This window comes from Podarcis raffonei, chromosome 8, assembly GCF_027172205.1.
Source record: "Podarcis raffonei isolate rPodRaf1 chromosome 8, rPodRaf1.pri, whole genome shotgun sequence".
NCBI lineage: Eukaryota > Metazoa > Chordata > Lepidosauria > Squamata > Lacertidae > Podarcis > Podarcis raffonei.
The window spans coordinates 10,957,269-10,978,517 of record NC_070609.1 but is presented as its reverse complement, the minus strand read 5'-3'; the positions used below and the strand labels follow the sequence as shown (position 1 = coordinate 10,978,517).

Below are 21,249 nucleotides of genomic sequence, written 5' to 3'. Positions count from 1 at the left end.
TGCAAGATACCCAGTTCCTTACGTTATTCCCAGGACTTTATCAAATTCTTGAGATGAGAAGGGGGTGTTTTTTATTCCCTGTTCCTTCGCCTACCTCTCCTAAACACTGCTAAAACCCACAAGAGCTTTGCTATCATCCTCTCCCAGTAGCCTCTCTGTGTAATTGATCGACAGCGATATTTGTTATTGCTTATTAATTAACTGCACCTCTCTGGCCACTTGAGATTCCACCTCCCTAATTAATATTTATGAGGAGCTAAGTGCTATTGACGCTTCCTATTAACTGAGCCCGGGAATTCGTCTCTGCTCTGCCCAGTAAATAAATGCTGAAGACTCCCTGATAACCCACGCTCCCTCCCCGGGGCACCAGTTTAAGGAACGCTCCAAGATTTATTGCTAGCATAGAGCCGGATGACATGTTACGACTCACCAGGGGGCGCTCTTCGCTTGGAAGTGGAGCCGAGTCCAATTTCCCCTAATGGGCCACTAAGGGGATGAAATTTGGTGTTGCCTGCAGAGGGCGCTGATTCCTAAGTCAGGGCAGACGCCAATGTCACAAGCGGGCGCCAAGAGCATTTGTGATGTGATTTAATATAGTGCAGTTTTTCATTAAAAATTAAAAAAAAACTTCTCTCGAATTCTGCAGAGGGCACTTGAAATCTTGGAAGGTGATGCACCTTTCTTTTGAAAGGACAACAATATTTTTTTGCATAATCAACCTCTGTGTAGATGGTCCTGCATCTCAGCTGTTCTTCAATGGATTTTTCACCAACTCCACAGCAATGTTCATGTGCTAATCCTCATCCTCCTCTTGACCAGCACTAGCAGAAAAATTAAGCAATGAAGTAAACACTGCAAGTCATAGAAAAGAGAAACAGCGCACATGTGCTCTATTTGCATAATTTCTGCAGGTTGCAGAATTCATCATTTTGGGGTGCAGAATTTAGATTGCTTAGAGGATTATTTTTATTATTATTTCATCTTTGCATTGACTGCACACAGTCCTGGTTACCACTATTTAGTTGTTGGGACCTATGTTTCCTACTGAGCGTGAGGGCTGGCACAACACCAAAGCCTTTCATGCTCTGCCTCATGTTTGACTGGAACAAAAAAAAAACTCTTCTCCCTTTGATTCTCTCTTCGTTCCACATTTTGGGTGCTGCCATACATTGCTTCACAACTGCAACACATAGTGTGGAATTTGGTATCGGGTAGTGCAGAATCCAGCTTCCTGAAATTCTTAAGATTTATTCTTCTTCTCCTTTTAAAACTGCAAGTTTCTAGTCCTCATGACCGCAGAGATTGCCTTTGTCATGTGTGTGTGAAGCCATGTTTGGCAAAATATCAGGAGCTCTTCTTTCTGGTTGCAGATGCTGAGCAGGGCTTTCAGTTAACTGGGTTTGTGATTTCACTCTCTGCAAAACTCAGCTCTTGCCTTCCCCTTCCCCTCCCCGCCCCCCCAGCTAATAAGAAAACTAATTCTTATAATACTACTGCTGCTAATAATATCCAAGGAGCTCAAGGTTGTGCACCTGTTTGTTTGCCTGTTTTATCCCTACAGCAATACTGAGACATAGGTTAGACTGAGAGATAGGTAAAGGTAAAGGGACTCCCGACAATAAGGTCCAGTCGTGGCCGACTCTGGGGTTGCGGCGCTCATCTCGCTCTATAGGCCAAGGGAGCCGGCGTACAGCTTCCAAGTCATGTGGCCAGCATGACTTAGCCGCTTCTGGCGAACCAGAGCAGCACACAGAAATGCTGTTTACCTTCCCGCCAGAGCAGGACCTATTTATCTACTTGCACTTTGACATGCTTTTGAACTGCTAGGTTGGCAGGAGCAGGGACCGAGCAACGGGAGCTCACCCCGTTGCGGGGATTCAAACCACCGACCTTCTGATCAGCAAGTCCTAGGCTCTGTGGTTTAACCCACAGCGCCACCTGCATCCCTAGACTGAGAGAGGGTGGCTTGCAAACTGTTCCTCGTTGGGTATAATGGCTAAGTGGGGATTTGAACCTGGATTTCTCCAGTCTTGGCGAAACAAATGGTTCCATTGTATGAAAACAAACCACATAAAATTTCACTGGCTTTTGATTTGGCCTGGCTATCTATTCACTGGACTAGTCTTTGTTTTAACCACAGAATATTTGCAGGCCTTTGTTGTAAGGTAGACTCTCCTGGTTCTGGTCAGCAGCTGCCAACGCAGATTTGCACATCCCACAATGACGCTTTAGCGCCCTGGGGATTTGTAACCACCCTGCTCGCTACTGGCTCACCTGGCCCCTTGCTTCTTTCCCTGCCAGGTACTATTACAACAAACGGATCTTGCACAAGACCAAGGGAAAACGCTTCACCTACAAGTTCAACTTCAGCAAAGTGGTCCTGGTGAACTATCCTCTCTTGGACATGGCTGCCAACTCCCCGTTTCTGCTGGCTCAGAACCCTTTCAATGGGAGCAACCATGGGGCAGATTGTGCCCCTCTGACCCCTGAGGTATGATGCGGGAAAGAGGGAACCACGTCTGTTTTTTAAGAGGGTATGTGTTGAGGGTGCATCACGCCGTTTGCGCACGTTTCAGCTCAGTCGTGAGCTGGGCCTCTGATGTCAACGTTGTGCTGCAATAGTGCCATGGAGAATGTGCAGAGTGGCCATTTCTACCCCACCTTCTCCTTCTTTAATATTTTCAGCCTACAGGGCCAGGATGGTCAGATCAGGAGGCAGCGAGATCAGCCACTTACCATTTGAGCCCATGCATCTGCATAGCTCATTCATTCCTTTTCTCTTCCCCCTAGACCCTGCAAAGCCTCTTCTCCAGCCCCCGTTTGGGGGACCCAGCCACCCGCACCCCACTCTTTGAACGCCAAACTGAGACAGAGAAGCTCAGACTGGATGCAACCTTCCCTTTTCTGGGGTCAGGTGAGAGCAAGCTGTTTATCCTCTACCTTTCCAAAATAATAAAAATTAAAATCTGGGAAGGCTATGCTTTCAAGGTAAAGGTAAAGGAACCCCTGACTGTTAGGTCCAGTCGCAGACGACTCTGGGGTTGCAGTGCTCATCTCGCTTTACTTGCCGAGGGAGCCGGCGTACAGCTTCCGGGTCATGTGGCCAGCATGACTAAGCCGCTTCTGGCGAACCAGAGCAGCACATAGAAATGCCATTTACCTTCCTGCTGGAGTGGTACCTATTTATCTACTTGCACTTTGACGTGCTTTCAAACTGCTAGGTTGGCAGGAGATGCTTTCAAGGTAGGGATCCCTAATTATTATTTTTGCTGCTTGTTCATTTTGGTGTTTTTTTTTAAAGACCTCCCCAAAAAGGTGATTGCCTCTCTTTCCATATTGCTATGATTCACACCAAAAGGGTAATATGAAAATATCACAACAATGAATTGGGATTCCAGAAAACCCAAAGCCTCTGAACCCAGCATGGACTGGTTGCTCACACCTTTTTTCCCCCCCTTCTCCCCCACAGGTGTTGCTGGATATACAAAGCCCCCCAGTTTGCTGACTCCATATGGCAGGAACGCTTCCTTCCCAGATTACCCCTGGAATTTTAACCCTTACCTGTCCAGCTCTTTCCCCCTGAACAGCTCCAAACTGCCCGCCTCCCTGTACTCCCCACACTTCTACCCCAACCCCCTGTCTGGGTCATTAGCCCAGCTTCCAGCACCCATTTCACTACTGCCGGGAGATAGCACAGAGCGGGCTGCAGCCCTGGGGGGCGGCTCCGTCCCTCGCCTCTGTCTCCCTCCCCATGGCATGACCCTGCCCCTCCGCGGCGCTGGGAATGCGGCTGGCGAGCGTGAGAAGGAGCTGCTGGGTCCCAGGGCCCAGAGCCCTTCAGGGGGGCGAGGGGCCAAAGAGGACCCTGCCTCCGATTCCGAGTTGGAGATCACAGATCTAAGCGAATGCAGCTCAGAGAACGAAGGCTGCGATTTCAGCCCTGACAGCTTGGAGGCAATAGAGAGCCAGGTGCAGAATTACAAGCGGCTGCAGACAGAGCGGACGGCAGGGGCAACAGCCAGCAAGCCGGAAGGGGTAGCAGAGGCCAGCCTGGGCACTGCCAAGGAAGCAAAGAGTCTGCCAGGCAGCTGAACGCAAGCATTATTCGGAGCCCCAACTGCTGGTCCCTCTACATCAGTAGCCAGATTCTTAAAGAGTGTTTAAAACAAAGGAAAGAAAACAAAACCTGCCCCCATTTGTTTGATGTCTCTATTTTTATAGGAAAATTTTATTCATTGATTATACTGAGTCTAATTCCCCAAAGCACCCTCACTTTCTGCTCCCCGTTCCCTTCACCCTGGGCTGGAATATTCATCCCTTCCCCTCTCAACCTCATCAATGGAGGGCCTTGTCTTCACATTCCTGGGGAGGCCAGATTGGAGCAAAAAGTCTTTCTGGAAGAAAGGGACGAGGGCTCAGGACAGGCAGAGGTGGGGGGGGCTGAGAGACCCCAGATCCTCCTGGACTCCCAGCTCACAGCAGCCCATATGGCCGATGGTCAGGGATGATGGGATTTGCAGTCCAGCAACACTTAAGACTTGAGAGCTGAAAGTGTCCTCTTCATCCCCTCTTCCAATACCACGGGAAGATACCTCCATGCACTTTTGATCACAATCTGCCTCGGCTCTCCCTCCCTAGACTAGTCCCATTAAACTTCCTGGACCGGCCAGCTCCACACCATCTCTGAAAATTCCCACAGGCTATGTTAATCCCTTTCAGTGCACCTGCCACCCCATGAAATTCTTTTGACCTATTTAACAGCCAGGTTTCTAGAGACAGCTTGCTGCTGTGGCTGGCACAAGATATTCTGGTGCTTCAGCAAAGAACTCCCAAACGCCCCTCCCCCACGCCGGGAAGTTCTCCTGCACAAGCCTCGTTGATATGAAGTGCAGGATCTTTTCTCACCTGACATAAGTTTCTTGGGTCAGATTTCTGCCTGCTTCCCACCATTACCGATGCCTTTAAAGCCACCTTGGGTTGTCACAATCTGGGGCTGCCCCAATTGTGCTGTGAAGGCGTCTTCAAAAAGGTCCAGCCAGAACACAAGAGTGGTTGTGTGCATCATCCCTTTTTAAGACCAAGTAGTCCAAATACCACCATTCCTGTGTTGCTGCTCTACACCCGATAGTTTAAGGTGCAAATGTAGGTCGTTGCAAACTGGAATGCAGCAAAACGTGTTTATTGACAGGGTCCTCACAGCTAGGTTGAGAGCGCTCCTGCAAGCCAACACGGTTCCAAGTTTCCGGTGTCCTCCAGAACCTAACAACCTGATTTCCAGGTCCCAAAATTGTGGGGAGGAACTTGAAAATCCATGCCCACTCCAAAATACAGGGAGTTGTATGATGGGAGACGGACTGAAACCCTTTTTTACCCACCCCTGACTTTCGAAGTGCAATATTGTCTTGTCATGCTCTGGTGTGACCCTCTGTAAAAAAAACAAAAACAAAAAAATACCCCTCCCACGCCTCACCTGTGTGCTCGTGTCCCCGTGTTTTAAAAGAAGAAGAAAAAACTGTATTTGTGTGGTTGATATGAAGACGCTGTTTAACCCGACCCCCATGTTTTCTCTTTCCTTTTTGTAAATACTATATTAATTTATGGAGTGTGTAAAGAAAAGAAAAAAAAACAGATGGGAAAGAATTTTACCCCAGCACATCGCTGGCCTCTAAAGCAATAAAATATCTATTCGTCACTTGAGTCTCTGCTCACAGGCAAAAGGGAATGGATGAATAAAGGCGGTACTCCTGGGTGAGAGGCCAGGAACCAACAAGGTGGCAGTTTGAAGCCTGACAAGTAGATCACTTATCAAAGGAGCAAAGGAAGAGATTTAACAGTATAGGCACCTGCGTCCCACTCAGCTCAGTGGCATTTACTCCCAGGTAAGTGGGAAGGGATGAGTGACTCTTTCAATCCCGAGGGCTACATTTCTTCATGAGAAACTGTCTAGGGCAGGCACAGGCAAACCCAGCCCTCCAGATGTTTTGGGACTACAACTTCCATCATCCCTAGCTAACAGGACCAATGGTCATGGATGATGGGAATCATAGTCTCAAAAAACATCTGGAGGGCCGAGTTTGCCAATGCCTGGTCTAGGGGCTGCCTGCAACTGAGCGGAAGGGGAACAATTTAAACCTTTCCTTCTGCGCAGCAGGCTATATATTCAAGTTACACAAGAGTCACGAGTTCCATGCGTGCACAAAACACAGGCAAGCAAAACGTACCATTGTAACTGAAGGACATGTTCCGTCCAGGCAAAATCATAGAGTTAGAAGAGACCCCCATTTGAGGATCATCTGACCCAACCCAATGCAATAAATGAGACACGAAATGCAAATACACGCTGTATTCCAATCACAAAGGCCACTGCGATTAATATAGCTTTTAATTTGGCATCTTTTACAAAAGTTATCTTTGGTTCAGTCTCTTCCTCACCTCTCCTACACGTACCTGTAACCCTCCTGTAACATACAAAAAGCCTCCGATTTCTCTCTACGTAAAGTGCGGGAAGGAGGGGCCCACGACTCCTGTGCTCAGATAAGCAGGAGGGATGTGGAACCCAGGGTCCCTGCTCTTCCCTTCTACCCCGTCCTTCTACAGAGTGGAAACTCACCTGATCTCCCCACCCTCTGGCGAGGAAACATTTCCCTCTTCTTCCTTCTTCTGGCTAGTATTTTCACTGCAAACCTCATACTAAAACGTTGCCAGGCGGAGGGAACCACACAGAGCTCAATCCTCAACTGAACTCTAGGAAAGCAACCTCCAAGCTCATGTTGAGAGCATTCTCAAGACAGTTGACCACCGATTAGCTACCTCGTGGTTAATTCACACGATTCAGGGGAAGATCAAGCAACAGCAGCACAAGTTCCAATTTGTGCCCCAGGCCAACCACAAGTCTATAGACCCAAACTGCTCTTGAAATCCAGTTCGCGACTGAGCCAGCACTCCAGGTCAAGAATCCAGAATGCTAAAAAGGCACAGATTGTAAGAATTGCACTCATAAGCATTGGCTGTTTGGGGGGGTTTTTGAAGAGGGGATTTTATGCTGCCTGGGGGGGGGGGAAAGCTTAGGAAGTCAAGCAGAACTTGCTTCTTCCTTAATTTTTCCTTAAATAGTTGTGCCCCAGACAGGACAGTGCAGAACTTGCATTTCTCATCTTTCCTAGGTGGGGTGGATGGGTTACGACAGGAGGGCAGTGGCCAATACAGGATCCTTCAGATGCTGCTGGACTCTAGCACCCATCATCTCTGACTGGGGCTGATGGGAACTGGGAGTCCAAACTGGAAGGCGCCACACAGCAGGGAAAAGCCATTAAATAAGTGCGGCCCTTTGCATGTGTGGTGCAGCAGCTGCAGGTGAACTAATCCATAGCGCACCATCTTGAGAATGTCTCACGAAAGTACAAAACAGCAGAGCAATGGTAAAAGACGTGAAAGCAGATCCCGGGGGATTTTATCACCCCACCCCACCCAGCCGATGCTTTTACATTTTGCAGTTTAGAATTTTTATTTCATTTTCTTTCTTTTTTTTAAGTGTGACTTTAAAAAAACACCTCATCTGACTGCAACAGATTTGGCAGGGGCTATTATACATTCCATAATACTGGGAAGCTGAGAAGGTCACACTCTTTCTTCTCCGAATATACTGGGTTAGGCTCTTTGTACAGTAATAAGACAAAAACCCCTAAAGACTAATATATATAATATCACTCTATATAAAAAAAAAACAACCTCTGGGTTCTTCTTTGCTTTTAGCCCCAGCTGGAGGAGTTAAGACCACTCCCTTATGTTCGTATATATATATATATAATATCCCAGCAAAATATTGAGTTTTCTTAAACATACAAGCACATTATGAACAAAAAGTATAAAAGGCACTTGGAAGAACTGGAACGTGTGCAATATCTGTGTAGGTCCGTCTCTGAGGACATCAAGTGGGGAGGGGGGGCGGCAGGTTTCACTTGACTTTTCCCCCTCACCTCAACCCTTAGGTCTGCTACCTGTCCTCTGGGATGAAAGCACCACCTGTGTTTATCCCCCTTGACTAGTTTCGGCAGATGGAATTCTCCCAACCGGAGGTCGGAAACACGCCACGGTTGCTTAGGGAGGACCCACTGCAACCCTCCAGTTGGGCAAAAGGTCCTACAAATAGGAGGTGTCTTGGCTGGGGAGGGTGAGCAGAGTTGCCAGAAGCAGCAGCAAACCCCGAGTCTGGGTGCTCAGCAGCCCTCTATAGGTCCAGAGCCTTCTTGCTCCATGCGACAGACCAGCGTTGAGGACAAGTCCCTTCCATACACAGCCAAAGGGGGATCAGGGATAGGAGGAAGAACGGGCACACACACCCGCCCCCACTCAATTCCTGCAAAATACTGCAAAAGGCCAATAGCCCCCATTGACTTACTGATATGGCTCCACCTGCTGTCCCTTCCATAAAACAGCATGTCACAGAAGGGCAGCCAAGGGATCGTGCATTAATTACATTTATGGCAGATGAGACCCCAAACCCAGGACCTTGTGGTTTCGCTTTCGGATTCTACATCTGTGGCACCCTGTGGCTAAAAGCAGTTTTTATAGTGCTACATGGTGCTGGGAATAACCTGGTCGGCAACACCGAGTGAAAGGCAACCCCGATTCCAGATAACGTGTGGGCAAATGCGATCTAACTGCTCAGCTGATCCTTGGTATATACATTGTTGGGTATCGAACCCCGAGATTTCTCAGGCATTCCTAAAGAAAGCAGGGATGTGGTGAGAAAGAAGCTTTGTGGAGGAGGTTGGTTGGGATTTTGCTTTGCTAGCAGGAGCTTGCGTTTTAAAAATAAAATAAATCTTTCCACCCCTGCAATGGCGTTTCTGCACACAACCAAGTGAAGGAGGTTGCTGGCCAAGTCTTCCAGGTCTCCCTTGAGTTGGGACAAGGGCAGGCTAGAAGGCTCACATGAAACTGCACCCAGCTAGGTTAAGATCAAGCGGCGTTTCCAGGGAGCTTGCCTGGCACTACTGATCTCGTTGGGGGAAATCTCTTGAGAAGCATTTCCAGGGAACACCAGGGGTCTCCCTTGATCCACCGCTGGAACAACGCTGCCTTCAGACTTCAAGCTCATCTCATAACACAAGACCCATTTCCCCCTGCCTTTCTCCTCTCTTCAGAAGGTGGTTATGGCACTGACGGTGGAGCTGGCCTTCTGTTAGGTTGTGAAGCCAGCTGTGAAGGGTCACCCAGCAAGGAGAGACCAGTCTTCTGGAAGGGGGTTTGTGTCGGGGAGAGAACCAGCTCAAGTTTCAGGGCAGCTTGCATGCAACCCCAAGGCTTTTCTGCTGTGTGTGTGTGTGTGTCTCAGCTGAATTGGTGCCAAAACAAAAGCACTGTGTGGAATGGCAAGGTAACAAGGGGCCAAGGGATGGAGGGAGACGGGTAGGACTGCAGATGTGAATAAATGAGGCAGGAAAAGGATAAAAACGCATTTTAGAAAAGTGGGGCGTTTCTGGGGACAGGGAGATGAGTAAAGGCAAGGAAAACCAAGTTTAGTAAGTTAAAGATTTGCCTCCCCATGAAACCACTGTGATTGCTGCTGCCGCTGCCGCCAAACGCTTCCTTTTTAAAAGGATCAGACGCCTATCTGGAGGGTTAAGTCCACGTGTGAGGATATACTGTAAGGCAAGCTTATACCACCAGGATGATTGACAATTTGAGGAGGGGCTCGATATTGCTATCGTCATACCCTCCTTGCAAACCTTCCCTGAGATTATTTGGCTGGTCACTTTTGGCAGAAAGGAGGTCAAGTTTGATGTCTCCAGCAGTTATGTTCTAAATAGGTCTGTGGAGCCCAGAAGCCTACAAGCGCCTTGCACCCAACCCCAACCCCATCATCTTTGGTCCACTAGACAGCTGCCACAGGGACCCAATTTTTTAATTCGCCTCTCTTTGGGACAGACACCACAAATTACTCCCATAGCTAAAGAAAAAGCTGACCCCCCCAAGAGCACCTCTATGGCCTGATGACATAGCTAACCCCACCCCTCAGGAAGGGTTTGACCCCTTAACTCACATGCAGTTCCGCAGCCTCTAAATATGGCCCCCTATAGCGTGGTCTAGGTAGAATATATATAAAATATATATTTATAACCCTGGAATCTTTCCCTGCATTATAAATCCTCTATACAAAAAGCAGTGTAGGCCGCACTTGGTTGCTGGTGTTGTTCGAGGAGGAACATCTGGCTGGAGAGAGCGGTTGGCAAAAAAGATCCCTTTTCCTCCCTGTGAAAGACAGGCCTGGAGAGGGGGGAGAAGACACAGAAAGCCATTAAGACGACAGTGAGAATGGGGCAGCAGAAAGCAGCGGTGTCAACTCAAGTTTGAAACCGGAGCGGGTGGGGCGGTTTTAAGAAATGGACTTTCCTGGTTTAGAGCCAGAGCTGAAACCCAGACTAAAATTCAGGGCCCGCTCATTCTCCTGCACCTTCTCTGTCCCTTCCCATCCAAGTCTGCCTGGCAGTGGCAGGGAGGAATCGCACAGAGGCCCCAAAAGGCCCTAGAGGCATCCTGGACTGCCAGGAGCCATGGGAAATACAGTTCCCGTGGCCCCCAATATTCCTAACTATGTTTCACTGGTTCCTGGTTGCTATGGATACATGTCGGGCCTACTAGAGCCTTCCCACCCTCCTGCCATTCCACTCACAGGCCCCCAACTCCCAGGTACATCTCAGCAAGAAAGGATGGGATGGTTCGGGGGTTGGAGAGCAGAGAGTTCTCCTGGTGGGCTGATTCGAAACTGGCTCAACGGGCCAGAGGATGTTTGGATAAACAGGCAGACCTCCAACAAGCTAAAAACACAGCAAATTACTCACCCATTTAAAACAAAATGGGTGGGATTTACATAAAAGTGGCTTGAGCGATTCCTAAACTCCCCTCAGCGGAGGCACTGTTTTGTCTTTTAAATTAAATTTTGAGGCATAAACACTTATTTCAAAAACTTGCTTGCTCAGCCATGAAGATCCCAGGCTCATCCTGAGCCAATCGCTGTCTTATCAGCCTAACCAAAGGACACAGGGAGGTCATGCACCGAGTTTTTGGGATACCCCAGACAAAGCCTGTTTCTTCCATTACCTTCTCTGCTTGGCCAAGCCTCATGTGAAACTGGGCGGCTGAGATGGCGTGAGTTTTCCTATCAGCTGCTGCAGGTGCCAATAATCCGCTTCAATTTCCTAGTACGACAGGCAGACAAACAGATTGAGGAAAATATTCATCGAGAGGGCGAAGGAGGGATGTGGGGACAAGCATCCTTCTGGACACTCCCAACTCTCAAGGGTGAGAGGCTTCAACCTTGGCAACCCAGTCGCTCTACATCGGCCAACGTGGCGCCCTCTGGGTGTTGCTGGACTGCACAGGGACACAGGAAGAGCTGTCTTATACTGAGTCAGACCATTGGGTCCATCTATCTCAGAACTATCTGCACTGACTCGCAGCAGCTCTCCAGGGTTTCAGATAAGGGTCTTTGCCACCTCTCTCCCCAGAAATGCTGGGAGATGAAACCTTCTGCATGCAAAGCAGATGTTCTAACCCACTGAGCTGCAGCCCTTCCCCTCAGGGCAACAGCCCCCTGTCAGACCACTGAGCATGCTGGCTTGGACGGCTGGGAGCTGGAGTCGAAGGACACCTGCAGGGCCACGGGCTCCCCATTCCTGGGTCATAATAATAATACTAATAAATAAATTTTATTTATACCCCGCCCTCCCCAGCCAAGATCGGGCTCAGGGTGGCTAACAACCAATAATAAAAACAAGTTGATTGAAGTACAACTTAAAAACAAGATCAAAACACAAGATCAAAACACTAAAACATTAAAATGCAGCCTCATCACAGGAGGAGAAAGGAAAAAGAAAGAAAGAGGGGGAGGGAGTCAAATTGGCTCCAAGTCAAAGGCCAGGCAGAACAACTCTGTCTTACAGGCCCTGTGGAAAGAAATCAGATCCTGCAGGGCCCTGGTCTCATGAGGCAGAGCGTTCCACCAGGCCGGAGCCAGTGTTGAAAAGGCCCTGGCTCTGGCTGAGGCTAATCTAACTTCCTTAGGGCCCGGGACCTCTAGGGTGTTGCTATTTATGGACCTTAAGGTCCTCCGTGGGGCATACCGTGAAGGGCTTTAAAGGTCAAAAGCAGCACTTCAGTGGCAAGCCCCCTTCTAAAGGTGACCTGGAGCATAAGCTAGGGCTTGCAAAGAATAAATTCTAAAAAGAAGTCCTTCTAGCAGGAGTGTGATGCTGCCTCAGCATACAGAAGCTGTTAAGAGGGTGGCAGACTAGGACCGGGGAGAGCAGGGCACTGGGTGACCTCAGGTTAAGCCGACAGACAGTGAGCAGCCCTAACTCACAGGGTTGTTGTGGGGGTGAGGTAAGGGGGGAGAGAACCATGTTTGCTGCCTGGAGAAAATGATGGGACTAAGTGCAGTGAAATATAACAAAGCAAATCATGTACAGGCATGAAGAGAGACACCCTCCCCCGGCTCTTTGCTTTGTCTAGTGAATAGAACGGGCTCAGCAGATAAGTCTCCAGGCTTCCCATTCATCTCAGCCTGCGTTAAGTTTCTAGTCCTCATGGCTATAGTCCTGGTCTTTCTTCTTTATTTAAAAGAGGCCAATGGACGAGGGCTGCAGCCATCAAAGGCCGGTCTTCACACCTTCCTACACTCCTTCCCTCATTCTCAACACGAGGGTCCATCTCTCTGCCCCTCTTCCCTTTCAACCCCACTGCTTGAAAAAACATTCAGGCGTTTGCTCCCGCACCTCCCTCCCTCCCTCCACCATCTTCTGGGCTTTCCAAACAATCTTGGAAATTAATATTCCAGGGCTCGGGTTTAGCTCTGCAAGGAAAGCAAACGGGTGCAAAACTACACAGTAAATTCTGAGCGTGCCACACTGGTGTGTGTGAGTGTGTGTGTGTGTCTTTGCAACCCTCTCTCACCTTCAGACCCTGGATGGCATCTTCTAGAAGCCGCAGGTGATGCTTCACCCCGTCAGATTGTTGGTGAGTCAGAATTATGGAACTGGATCCTTCCCTATCCAGGTGCTCGGAGCCCCACTCTGGCTCCAAGGGGCCATTGGGGAGACCTCCTGCCAAGAGGGAGGGAGGGGGATATATGATTCTGTGAAATACTCCCAGCATGCCCCTCTCTTGTCAAGCCCCGGCTGACTTTCCCAGCAGCCACCTGGCTCTCAGACCCCCCACCTGGGTGACGTCGGCTGCCGTCTGCCTCCGTCCCGTGACCCGCCTCCCACTCCTCTTCCTCTTCTCCCTCGCGGAGGTTCCCGTTCTCCGGCGGACGGTCCACAGGTTCTGCTGCTGGGAAGGAAACCTCTCCTTCCTCCGATACTTGCAGTAGCCTCCTCAGGGCTGATACTGTTAAAGACACAAGACTGGGGTGAGATTCATCTCCTTCGTGAGCCTTGGAGCTGGGGGGTTGTGGGGGCAGAAGGAATCTCCGCAGAGGGGAGGGGAAAGAATGGAGAAGGGGAGGGGGGAATCCTCCAGCGCTCCAGATACTGTTGGACTACAACTCCCATCATCCTTTGCCACCGGCCGTGCTGGATAGACGCTGAAATCCAACGATATCTGGAGGGCCGCCAATTCCCACCAGCCCTGGGTTACCTATTTGCTTCATGCAATTTACATACTGTAAAGACAAACAAACCTCAAAGACGTTTTTAAAAAAAACCTAAATCAATGATATGCTTAAATCCAGATTAAAACACACATCAACATTCTACATCAGCCTTCTGCAGCCCTGGCTGGGGCCAATGAGAGTTGTAGCTCCAAATCTCTGGAGAGCAACAATTTTGGGGAGGCTGCTCTACATGTCTAGATAGGCTTAAAGGTAAAGGGACCCCTGACCATTTAGGTCCAGTCACGGACGACTCTGGGCTGGCGGCGCTCATCTCGCTTTATTGGCCGAGGGAGCCGAAGTACAGCTTCCGGGTCATGTGGCCAGCATGACTAAGCCGCTTCTGGCGAACCAGGGCAGCGCACGAAAACGCCGTTTGCCTTCCTGCCGGAGCGGTACCTATTTATCTACCTGCACTGCGTGCTTTCGAACTGCTGGGTGGGCAGAAGCAGGGACCCAGCAACGGGAACTCACCCTGTCGCCAGGATTCGAACCGCCGACCTTCTGATCGGCAAGTCCTGGGCTCTGTGGTTTAACCCACAGCGCCACCTGCACCCCCTAGATAGGCTTGCCTATGCATAAATGTTCTTAAGCAGACACTGGGAAATGCAGAGTTGAAGGTGCCTGCCTGCCGTCAACAGACAGGGAGTTCCGAAGGAGTAGCGTTACATACTTCTGTCCTGTGCGGCGGATGACAGGGCCCCCTGGCCTATGGGCCGGTGCTTGTGCAAGTTCAGCATGTCGTCCAAGATCTCCTCCGTTGCCTTGCCCAGCTTCGGTCCGCTCACAGGGCTGCGCCCCTCGAACTCGGCCCCTTCCAGCATCCCGTCCTTCTCTCGCTCTGCTTTGGGGTACCAAAAGACCAATCGGACCCCTGCTCTCAAAGAGCCCCTGGATTCCCCTGGCTCTGAGCTCGGTAAGAACCCAGAACTCTTATTTTGCCCCCTCCAGCTCCTCCAAACCGCCTGGCCGCAAACTCACCCTCCGAATGCAGGGTCTCCTTGTGGGAGCTGCCGTTCTCCGTCCCACCCAGCAACCCCTCTGAGTAGCTGCTGAGGGAAAAAGAAGAAGTTGTGAGTGCAGATCTATGCCGGCGGTGGGGAAATGGGTTGCACTGGCAGGCTGGGTCCTTCCTTCCCCCCGCACACCCCATCAGACAGCCCTTCCAGTGTCAGGGAGCCAGCCAGCAATAAATCACACTGAGTAAGTGAATTTAACTCTTTATAAGAAGAAACAAAGCCTGTTCAGAGGAGCCAGGCCTCATGAGCACAGCAACTCTTCTTGGTGGGTCTTGCCCTTATGAGGCAACTGCCTAAGACTCCTCTGCCTCCCGGTCCTTCCCAAGCAATCTGAGACTGTCCCAGCACGCCTGTCTTTGCTCCTCCCCCTTCATACCGCTTCTGGTCCTGGGAGACCAGCAGGGAGGGGAGCTAGTTGCAGCAGGAGGGGGAAACACCTCTGCCTCTTCCCCAGCTGGACTCCTCTCTGCCTCTTGGCTTCCCTCCTCTTCTGCTTCAGCTTCTGATTCTGCACTTGTCTCTGCCACAGGCTCTCCCTGCTCACTAAACCCTGTTACCTCTTCAGTTTCTGACACCTCCTCCTCTCAGTCTTCTCCCTTTGCCCCCTCCCTAAAATTATTCTGCCCGGATGGGACCTTTCTTTGAACTGTGATATTGCCTCTCATTGGTCTGGATGGAGAGACGCTGTGTGGAGGTAATGTTTGCAAAAACTCCTGGGTTTTGCATGGCGGGAACGCACAAAGGAAAACGTCCCCTCCGCTACCCTCCTCATTTTTGCCTCTGACTTTGCCCCACTTGCTTCTGGCAAGCAGGCCCCACAAAATGCCCCACGTGGCCTTTGGTACGAGAAAGGTTTAGACATTTTCCCTCCCCAGGAACGCCAGGCTTACAAGCTGGGGCTGTGTGGCGAAGACCGACTGTTTGGCACTGAAAGCCGTGGTTTAATGGGGACCTTCAGAGAGCCGGCCGTGTCGCTGATCATACTGCACCAGCTAGAAAAGAACAAAAGAAGGGTATCGGGTAAAACAAAAACTGACTGGTTGATTCGACAACAGTTAGAGGTGCTGGGGCTCACGCTGGCCTGGACTCTCCAAACCTGGAAGCCTGAGCCCTTAAATGCCAATGTACTGCTTATGGCAGAGGCGCTTAGAACATGCTCAGAGACACCCATCACTATAAGCCCACGGAGGAACCTCAGCTCACATTAAGGAATGGCATCTGTGAGTATAGTGTGGTATAAAAATTCAATTAATAATAATAATAATAATAATAATAATAATAATAAGCTTAAAGACCTTAGGTAAAGGTAAAGGGACCCCTGACCATTAGGTCCAGTCGTGGCCGACTCTGGGGTTGTGGCGCTCATCTCGCTTTATTGGCCGAGGGAGCTGGCATACAGCTTCCGGGTCATGGGGCCAGCAGGACTAAGCCACTTCTGGTGAACCAGAGCAGCACACGGAAATGCTGTTTACCTTCCCGCTGGAGCGGTACCTATTTATCTACTTGCACTTTGATGTGCTTTTGGACTGCTAGGTTGGCAGGAGCAGGGACCGATCAACAGGAGCTCACCCCATCGCGGGGATTCGAACCGCTGACCTTCTGGTCGGCAAGCCCTAGGCTCTGTAGTTTAACCCACAGCGCCACCCGCGTCCCTTGGTGCTAGGCAAAGTCATATTTTGAAAATTGACTCTGAATCGAAGCTGAGAAAATTGAACCACCCTCGCCTCTAAAACTACCACCCCTCTGTTTCTGCCACCCACTCCAGCTCACAGACTAAACCCAGCCTTCCCCAAACTGGTGTCTTCTAGATGCTTTGGGCTACAACTCCCATCAGCCAACGAGCCAAAACCTGGAGGGCATCAAGCTAGGGTGGTGGTGGCTGGACCAACCCATTTGGTACTCCAGCGGTGAATGCCCACCTCCACCCCCCCCAGCCAGCAGCGTCTCAATCTCGCCTCCCCTGTTTCTTACTTCTTCCTTTCCAACACCGTCTGCGCAACCAGCTCATAGATCTGGGCTCCGTCCTCCCAGCTGAAAATCACATAGAAAGCCTTGATATCTAAGAGGAAAGAAGGAAACGGCAGGTTCAGAATCAAAAAAGAGGAGCGCCCATTCGAGGTTTGCCCGATAGGACATTTCCAGCCAACCTTCTGGGGGCCGCATGCCAGGGGTGGGCAGGGCCAGAGGTGAAACTGGACGAGTGTAAATGCTACCTTTGTACAGTAGGCTACACACTTTCCCTCTTGCCTTCCCTACAGGCAAGGAAGAGGCATCATCGGGGTTTCAAGGGCACATTCCAGCCAGGCAGAAACATTTTAAGGCAAAATAAAAAAATTCCTTCCAGTAGCACCTTAAGAGACCAACTAAGTTAGTTATTGGTATGAGCTTTCATGTGCATGCACACCTCTTCAGATATCTTAGTTGGTTTTCCCAGTAGTGATGTATGGAAGTGAAAGCTGGACCATAAAGAAGGCTGATCACCGAAGAATTGATGCTTTTGAATTATGGTGCTGGAGGAGACTCTTGAGAGTCCCATGGACTGCAAGAAGATCAAACCTCTCCATTCTGAAGAAAATCAGCCCTGAGTGCTCACTGGAAGGACAGATCCTGAAGCTGAGGCTCCAATACTTTGGCCACCTCATGAGAAGAGAAGACTCCCTGGAAAAGACCCTGATGTTGTGAAAGATGGAGGGCACAAGGAGAAGGGGACGACAGAGGATGAGATGGTTGGACAGTGTTCTCGAAGCTACCAGCATGAGTTTGACCAAACTGCGGGAGGCAGTGGAAGACAGGAGTGCCTGGCGTGCTCTGGTCCATGGGGTCACGAAGAGTTGGACACAACTAAACGACTAAACAACAACAACAACAACAAAGGTGCTACTGGAAGGAATTTTTTTATTTTCTTTCGACTATGGCAGACCCACACAGCTACCTACCTGTAACATTTTAAGACAAATGCACTCAGTTGGTACAGCCCGAGACTTTTAATCTCAGGTTCGTGGGTTTGAGCCCCATGTTGGGCAAAAGACTGCTACATTGCAGGGGGTTGGACTAGAAAACCCTTGAGGTCCCTTTCCAATGCTATGTTTCTATGGGTGAAGCAGTGCCAGCGATGGGCATGGTCTAGGGCAAACTTCTTCAGCAGGGGGCCGGTCCATTGTCCCTCAGACCTTGTGGGGGGCCGGACTATATTTTGGAAAAAATAATAATGAACGAATTCCTATGCCCTGCAAATAACCCAGAGATGCATTTTAAATAAAAGCACACATTCTACTTATGTAAAAACCTGCTGATTCCCGGACCGTCCGCGGGCCGGATTTAGAAGGTGATTGGGCCTTAATCCGGCCCCCGGGCAGCGGTTCTCAACCTGTGGGTCCCCAGATGTTGTTGGACTACAACTCCCATCATCCCTGAGCTCTGGCCTTGCTAGCTAGGGGTGATGGGAGTTGTAGTTCAACAACATCTGGGGACTCACAGGTTGAGAAAGGCTGGTCTAGGGAGAGTGCCGAGGGCAAGGCAGAGAGGCCTGGAGATTCTCTGTGCCTGAGCTAAGGGGATTCAAACCCCTGTCTGGAGAGATCCCTGGGGACTGGCACCAGTAAGGTTTTTGTTGGCTCTACCACTGAGACTGGAGGTTCTGTGGCATCCTGTTGTGTGTGAGCAGGGGGTGTGGCAGGGGCGTGTTCTTGTTGCCATGAGTTCATTGGCTGCCTCTATGTGCAGGTAGGAAGTCAGTGCAGTGGGGGGTGAGGGCCTCTGATCGGTGGGATGTGGAAACTTTCCTAAGGACTCAAGGGGCTTGTCTGTTGTTTTTTATACCATTTCTGCATCTTCTGGTTGCATGATTCCCCCAAACCCCTTAGCCTGAGCCTGCGTGGGCTACCATGCCCACAGCACCAGCAGCATATATTGAGTCCCAGTGTATCAGGAATAGAGAGGATTGCTGTCAATTCACGCCAAATTAAGAAGAAAAAAACTGCCCGACCTGCATGTAAGTTTGTGCAGGTTGCAGAATTCTGCATTCCTGGCACAGAATTCATGCTGCCTGGGTGCGGATGATGCACGGCCAAGAATACAGAGACCGTCTGCAGTCAGAGCTGTGCTTGCAGCAGAATTTTAGATTATTCAAGGTAAGGATCTAGGCTGTTTATGGCTTCCGTCCCAATCTTTTATTTAAAAACAGCATAGGAGACGAGAATGGCCCTGAGCTGAACACTAAACTATTAATAGCTGCTGCAAGGTTTGGGTTTTTTAATTTAGCTCGTACTGCCTGTTCTGTTTCAAGGTTTCCTTTTCTTCCACAACCAAAGAAACGTAATCGTCATACGAAGTTTCCTCGCTGCCAGGGAAGTGTCCCGCCTAACTAAGGAAAGCCTGCTGGGCCTTGTAGGTGCCCACAATCTTGTTACTGGAGTTCCTTCATTCACCAAAGAGAGCCAGCCTGGGGTCTCCCCAAATGCAAAGCACATGTCTACCACTGAACAGTATTCCTCCTCCACTTAAAAACTTCCTTGGGGGCCCACATTCTTAATTTTAACTTCACTGCTTCAGTCCCAATCGGTAGCACAGGGTTCCCCCTCACAGCCATGTCCCCTCATAGCCACACCCCATTCAATATTATACAGTCATAGAATCACAGAATTGTTGAGTTGGAAGGGACCCCCAACGGTCATCTAGCCCACCCCCCTGCAATGCAGGAATCTCAGCTAAAGCATCCATGACAGATGGCCACCCAACCTCTGCTTAAAAACCCTGCAATGACTGCTTCTAATATTATACAATAATTTTACAATTTAGTAATAATAATAATAATAATAATAATAATAATAATAATAATAAAGGATCCATTGCAGCTATCATTGCAGATCTCCACGTATTGCCTTTGAGCCAGATCTACTATTTTCTGTGCAAAAGACCTGGAGAGCTCTAGTATCTTCCGAGGGACCTAAGCTGTGCCTTCCTTGAAGTTCCATTGCATGTAAAAGAACTTGAATACCATTCTCTTCAGCCTGAGAAGCCGCTTGTGTTCTCAGTGTCCCTAAATGCTTAGCTTTGAAGCATACAGAACAACAACTCCTATGCCCTTTTTAAAATGAGTTTTTTGTGGTGGGGGGGGGCTATTGGGTTGTTGTTTTTATTTTTATTAGATATTTTGTGGTTTTATATCTTGATTTTATTCTACGAACCGCCATGAGACCCCCTGGATATAGGGCGGTATATAAATTCAATATAAAAAATTGAAAAGCAAACAAATGCCTCAGCGTTGCTCCTCCGTCCTCAGCGGCAGAGTCGCCTCCCCTTTCACTCCAACTGGTTCCAATCAGCATGAAGGATGAGAATAATTCTTCTCAGTGGCTAAAAAGCTACCCCTTTCACGCTAGCCGGGCAGCTCTAAGATACTGGAGATGGGAACCCTGCTGCAGAAATAGTAAGGTGTCTTTGACCCCAGAGCACTACACCTCTGGTCCTAATGTTGCTATTTTTTTTGAAATTTTTGAAATACTTTATTGTCACTTGTACAACTTGTATACAGTGAGATTACATGAGCACCCGCCACTCAGCTCTCTTAGTCTTAATTCCCCTCGTTTACTGACACACACACACACCAAACCCAAAAGTCAGTTGCCCTGTTGTTATCTTTTCATTCAGCAGCCTAACAGCCCATGGATAGAAGCTGTTCTTTACCCTGTTGGTGCGACTAATCCTGCTTCTATATCTTCTGCCTGAGGGCAAGAGATCAAGAAAGTGCCGGCCAGGATGTGAATCAATCTGAGAATTTTCCTCACTCTCACTCAAAGTGGAGGTGCTTCCACCTCACCCACCCGCCACCACAGCACCCACCTGTGGCCACTTCGCGTGTCATGGCCGAATTGAGCCTGATGATGGGGCTCAACATCTGCTTCCCGTCAGGGGTTGGGTTGATGGTGCGGCTGTGGCACTTGAGGACCAAGCGCTCCTCCTGCTTCTGCAGAAGCACCAAGATGTCGTCCAGCAGGAGAACGTGGACATCTTTTTTTGGAGGGGTGGGGGGTAAGAGAGAGAAGGTCAGAGGTTAGACGTATGCTTCCCAGCCTTGCTGGGAAACCCAGGCCTCCCCCACCAAAGCTGAGCTTATAGAAAGGGGAGCCCTGAGGGGGAGGAGCCATTGAAAGCCCCACCCCTTCGGCTCTGAAGCCACGCCCACAAATCTCAAACGTAGTCAATGTCAACAAGGTTGCATAGGGGCCCCAGGGCCCATGCAAGGCTGAAAGGCCTACCGAGTGAAGTCTCCTTACGGCGACCTCCCCACTAGTCTCCCAGCACTCAAGTGAAGAATTGTAACAATATGTAAATAAAACAAATGCTTGGAGGATTGCAGGCCCATTATTCAGCGAGACTGGTGGGGAAACTGCCCACAAGGTCAGCCCCAGGGTGGGGATTGTTATGCAGTGAAGGAAACCCACACCTCCTCCCCTTGAAATAATGCCATTCCAGCAGGTCCGTGCAAGAACTCTGTAACGGTGCCTGAGCTTTCTTTTTTCCTCCTCCCTACCAATCCCTTTTCCTCTCGTGCCATGCCTACAGGCAAGACCTGTAGAC

The 21,249-nt window shown here is 49.7% G+C and overlaps 2 protein-coding genes across 11 annotated transcripts in view; one reads left to right on the top strand and one right to left on the bottom strand.

The window, feature by feature from the left end:
* ERFL (ETS repressor factor like) overlaps window positions 1–4,430 on the top strand; it is a 156,545-nt gene extending 152,115 nt beyond the window's left edge. For all 3 annotated transcript variants that reach the window (XM_053397878.1, XM_053397877.1, XM_053397879.1), the window contains exons 4-6: window positions 2,302–2,491; window positions 2,791–2,914; window positions 3,470–4,430. In XM_053397878.1, the coding sequence (XP_053253853.1) occupies window positions 2,302–2,491; window positions 2,791–2,914; window positions 3,470–4,092 (937 nt within the window). In that variant the 3' untranslated portion in view covers window positions 4,093–4,430. The remainder of the gene's footprint in view (window positions 1–2,301; window positions 2,492–2,790; window positions 2,915–3,469) is intronic.
* A 4,858-nt stretch (window positions 4,431–9,288) lies between these two features.
* The window catches only part of ARHGEF1 (Rho guanine nucleotide exchange factor 1), a 74,253-nt gene continuing 62,292 nt past the window's right edge, over window positions 9,289–21,249 (bottom strand). For 5 of the 8 annotated variants that reach the window (XM_053397867.1, XM_053397875.1, XM_053397874.1 and 2 more), the window contains 9 exons: window positions 20,512–20,679; window positions 16,642–16,729; window positions 15,561–15,662; window positions 14,633–14,703; window positions 14,325–14,495; window positions 13,219–13,389; window positions 12,955–13,103; window positions 11,104–11,201; window positions 9,289–10,269 (listed from right to left, as the gene is read on the bottom strand). In XM_053397867.1, the coding sequence (XP_053253842.1) occupies window positions 11,124–11,201; window positions 12,955–13,103; window positions 13,219–13,389; window positions 14,325–14,495; window positions 14,633–14,703; window positions 15,561–15,662; window positions 16,642–16,729; window positions 20,512–20,679 (998 nt within the window). In that variant the 3' untranslated portion in view covers window positions 9,289–10,269; window positions 11,104–11,123. The remainder of the gene's footprint in view (window positions 10,270–11,103; window positions 11,202–12,954; window positions 13,104–13,218; window positions 13,390–14,324; window positions 14,496–14,632; window positions 14,704–15,560; window positions 15,663–16,641; window positions 16,730–20,511; window positions 20,680–21,249) is intronic. The other 3 variants (XM_053397869.1, XM_053397870.1, XM_053397873.1) reach the window with 3 other exon arrangements.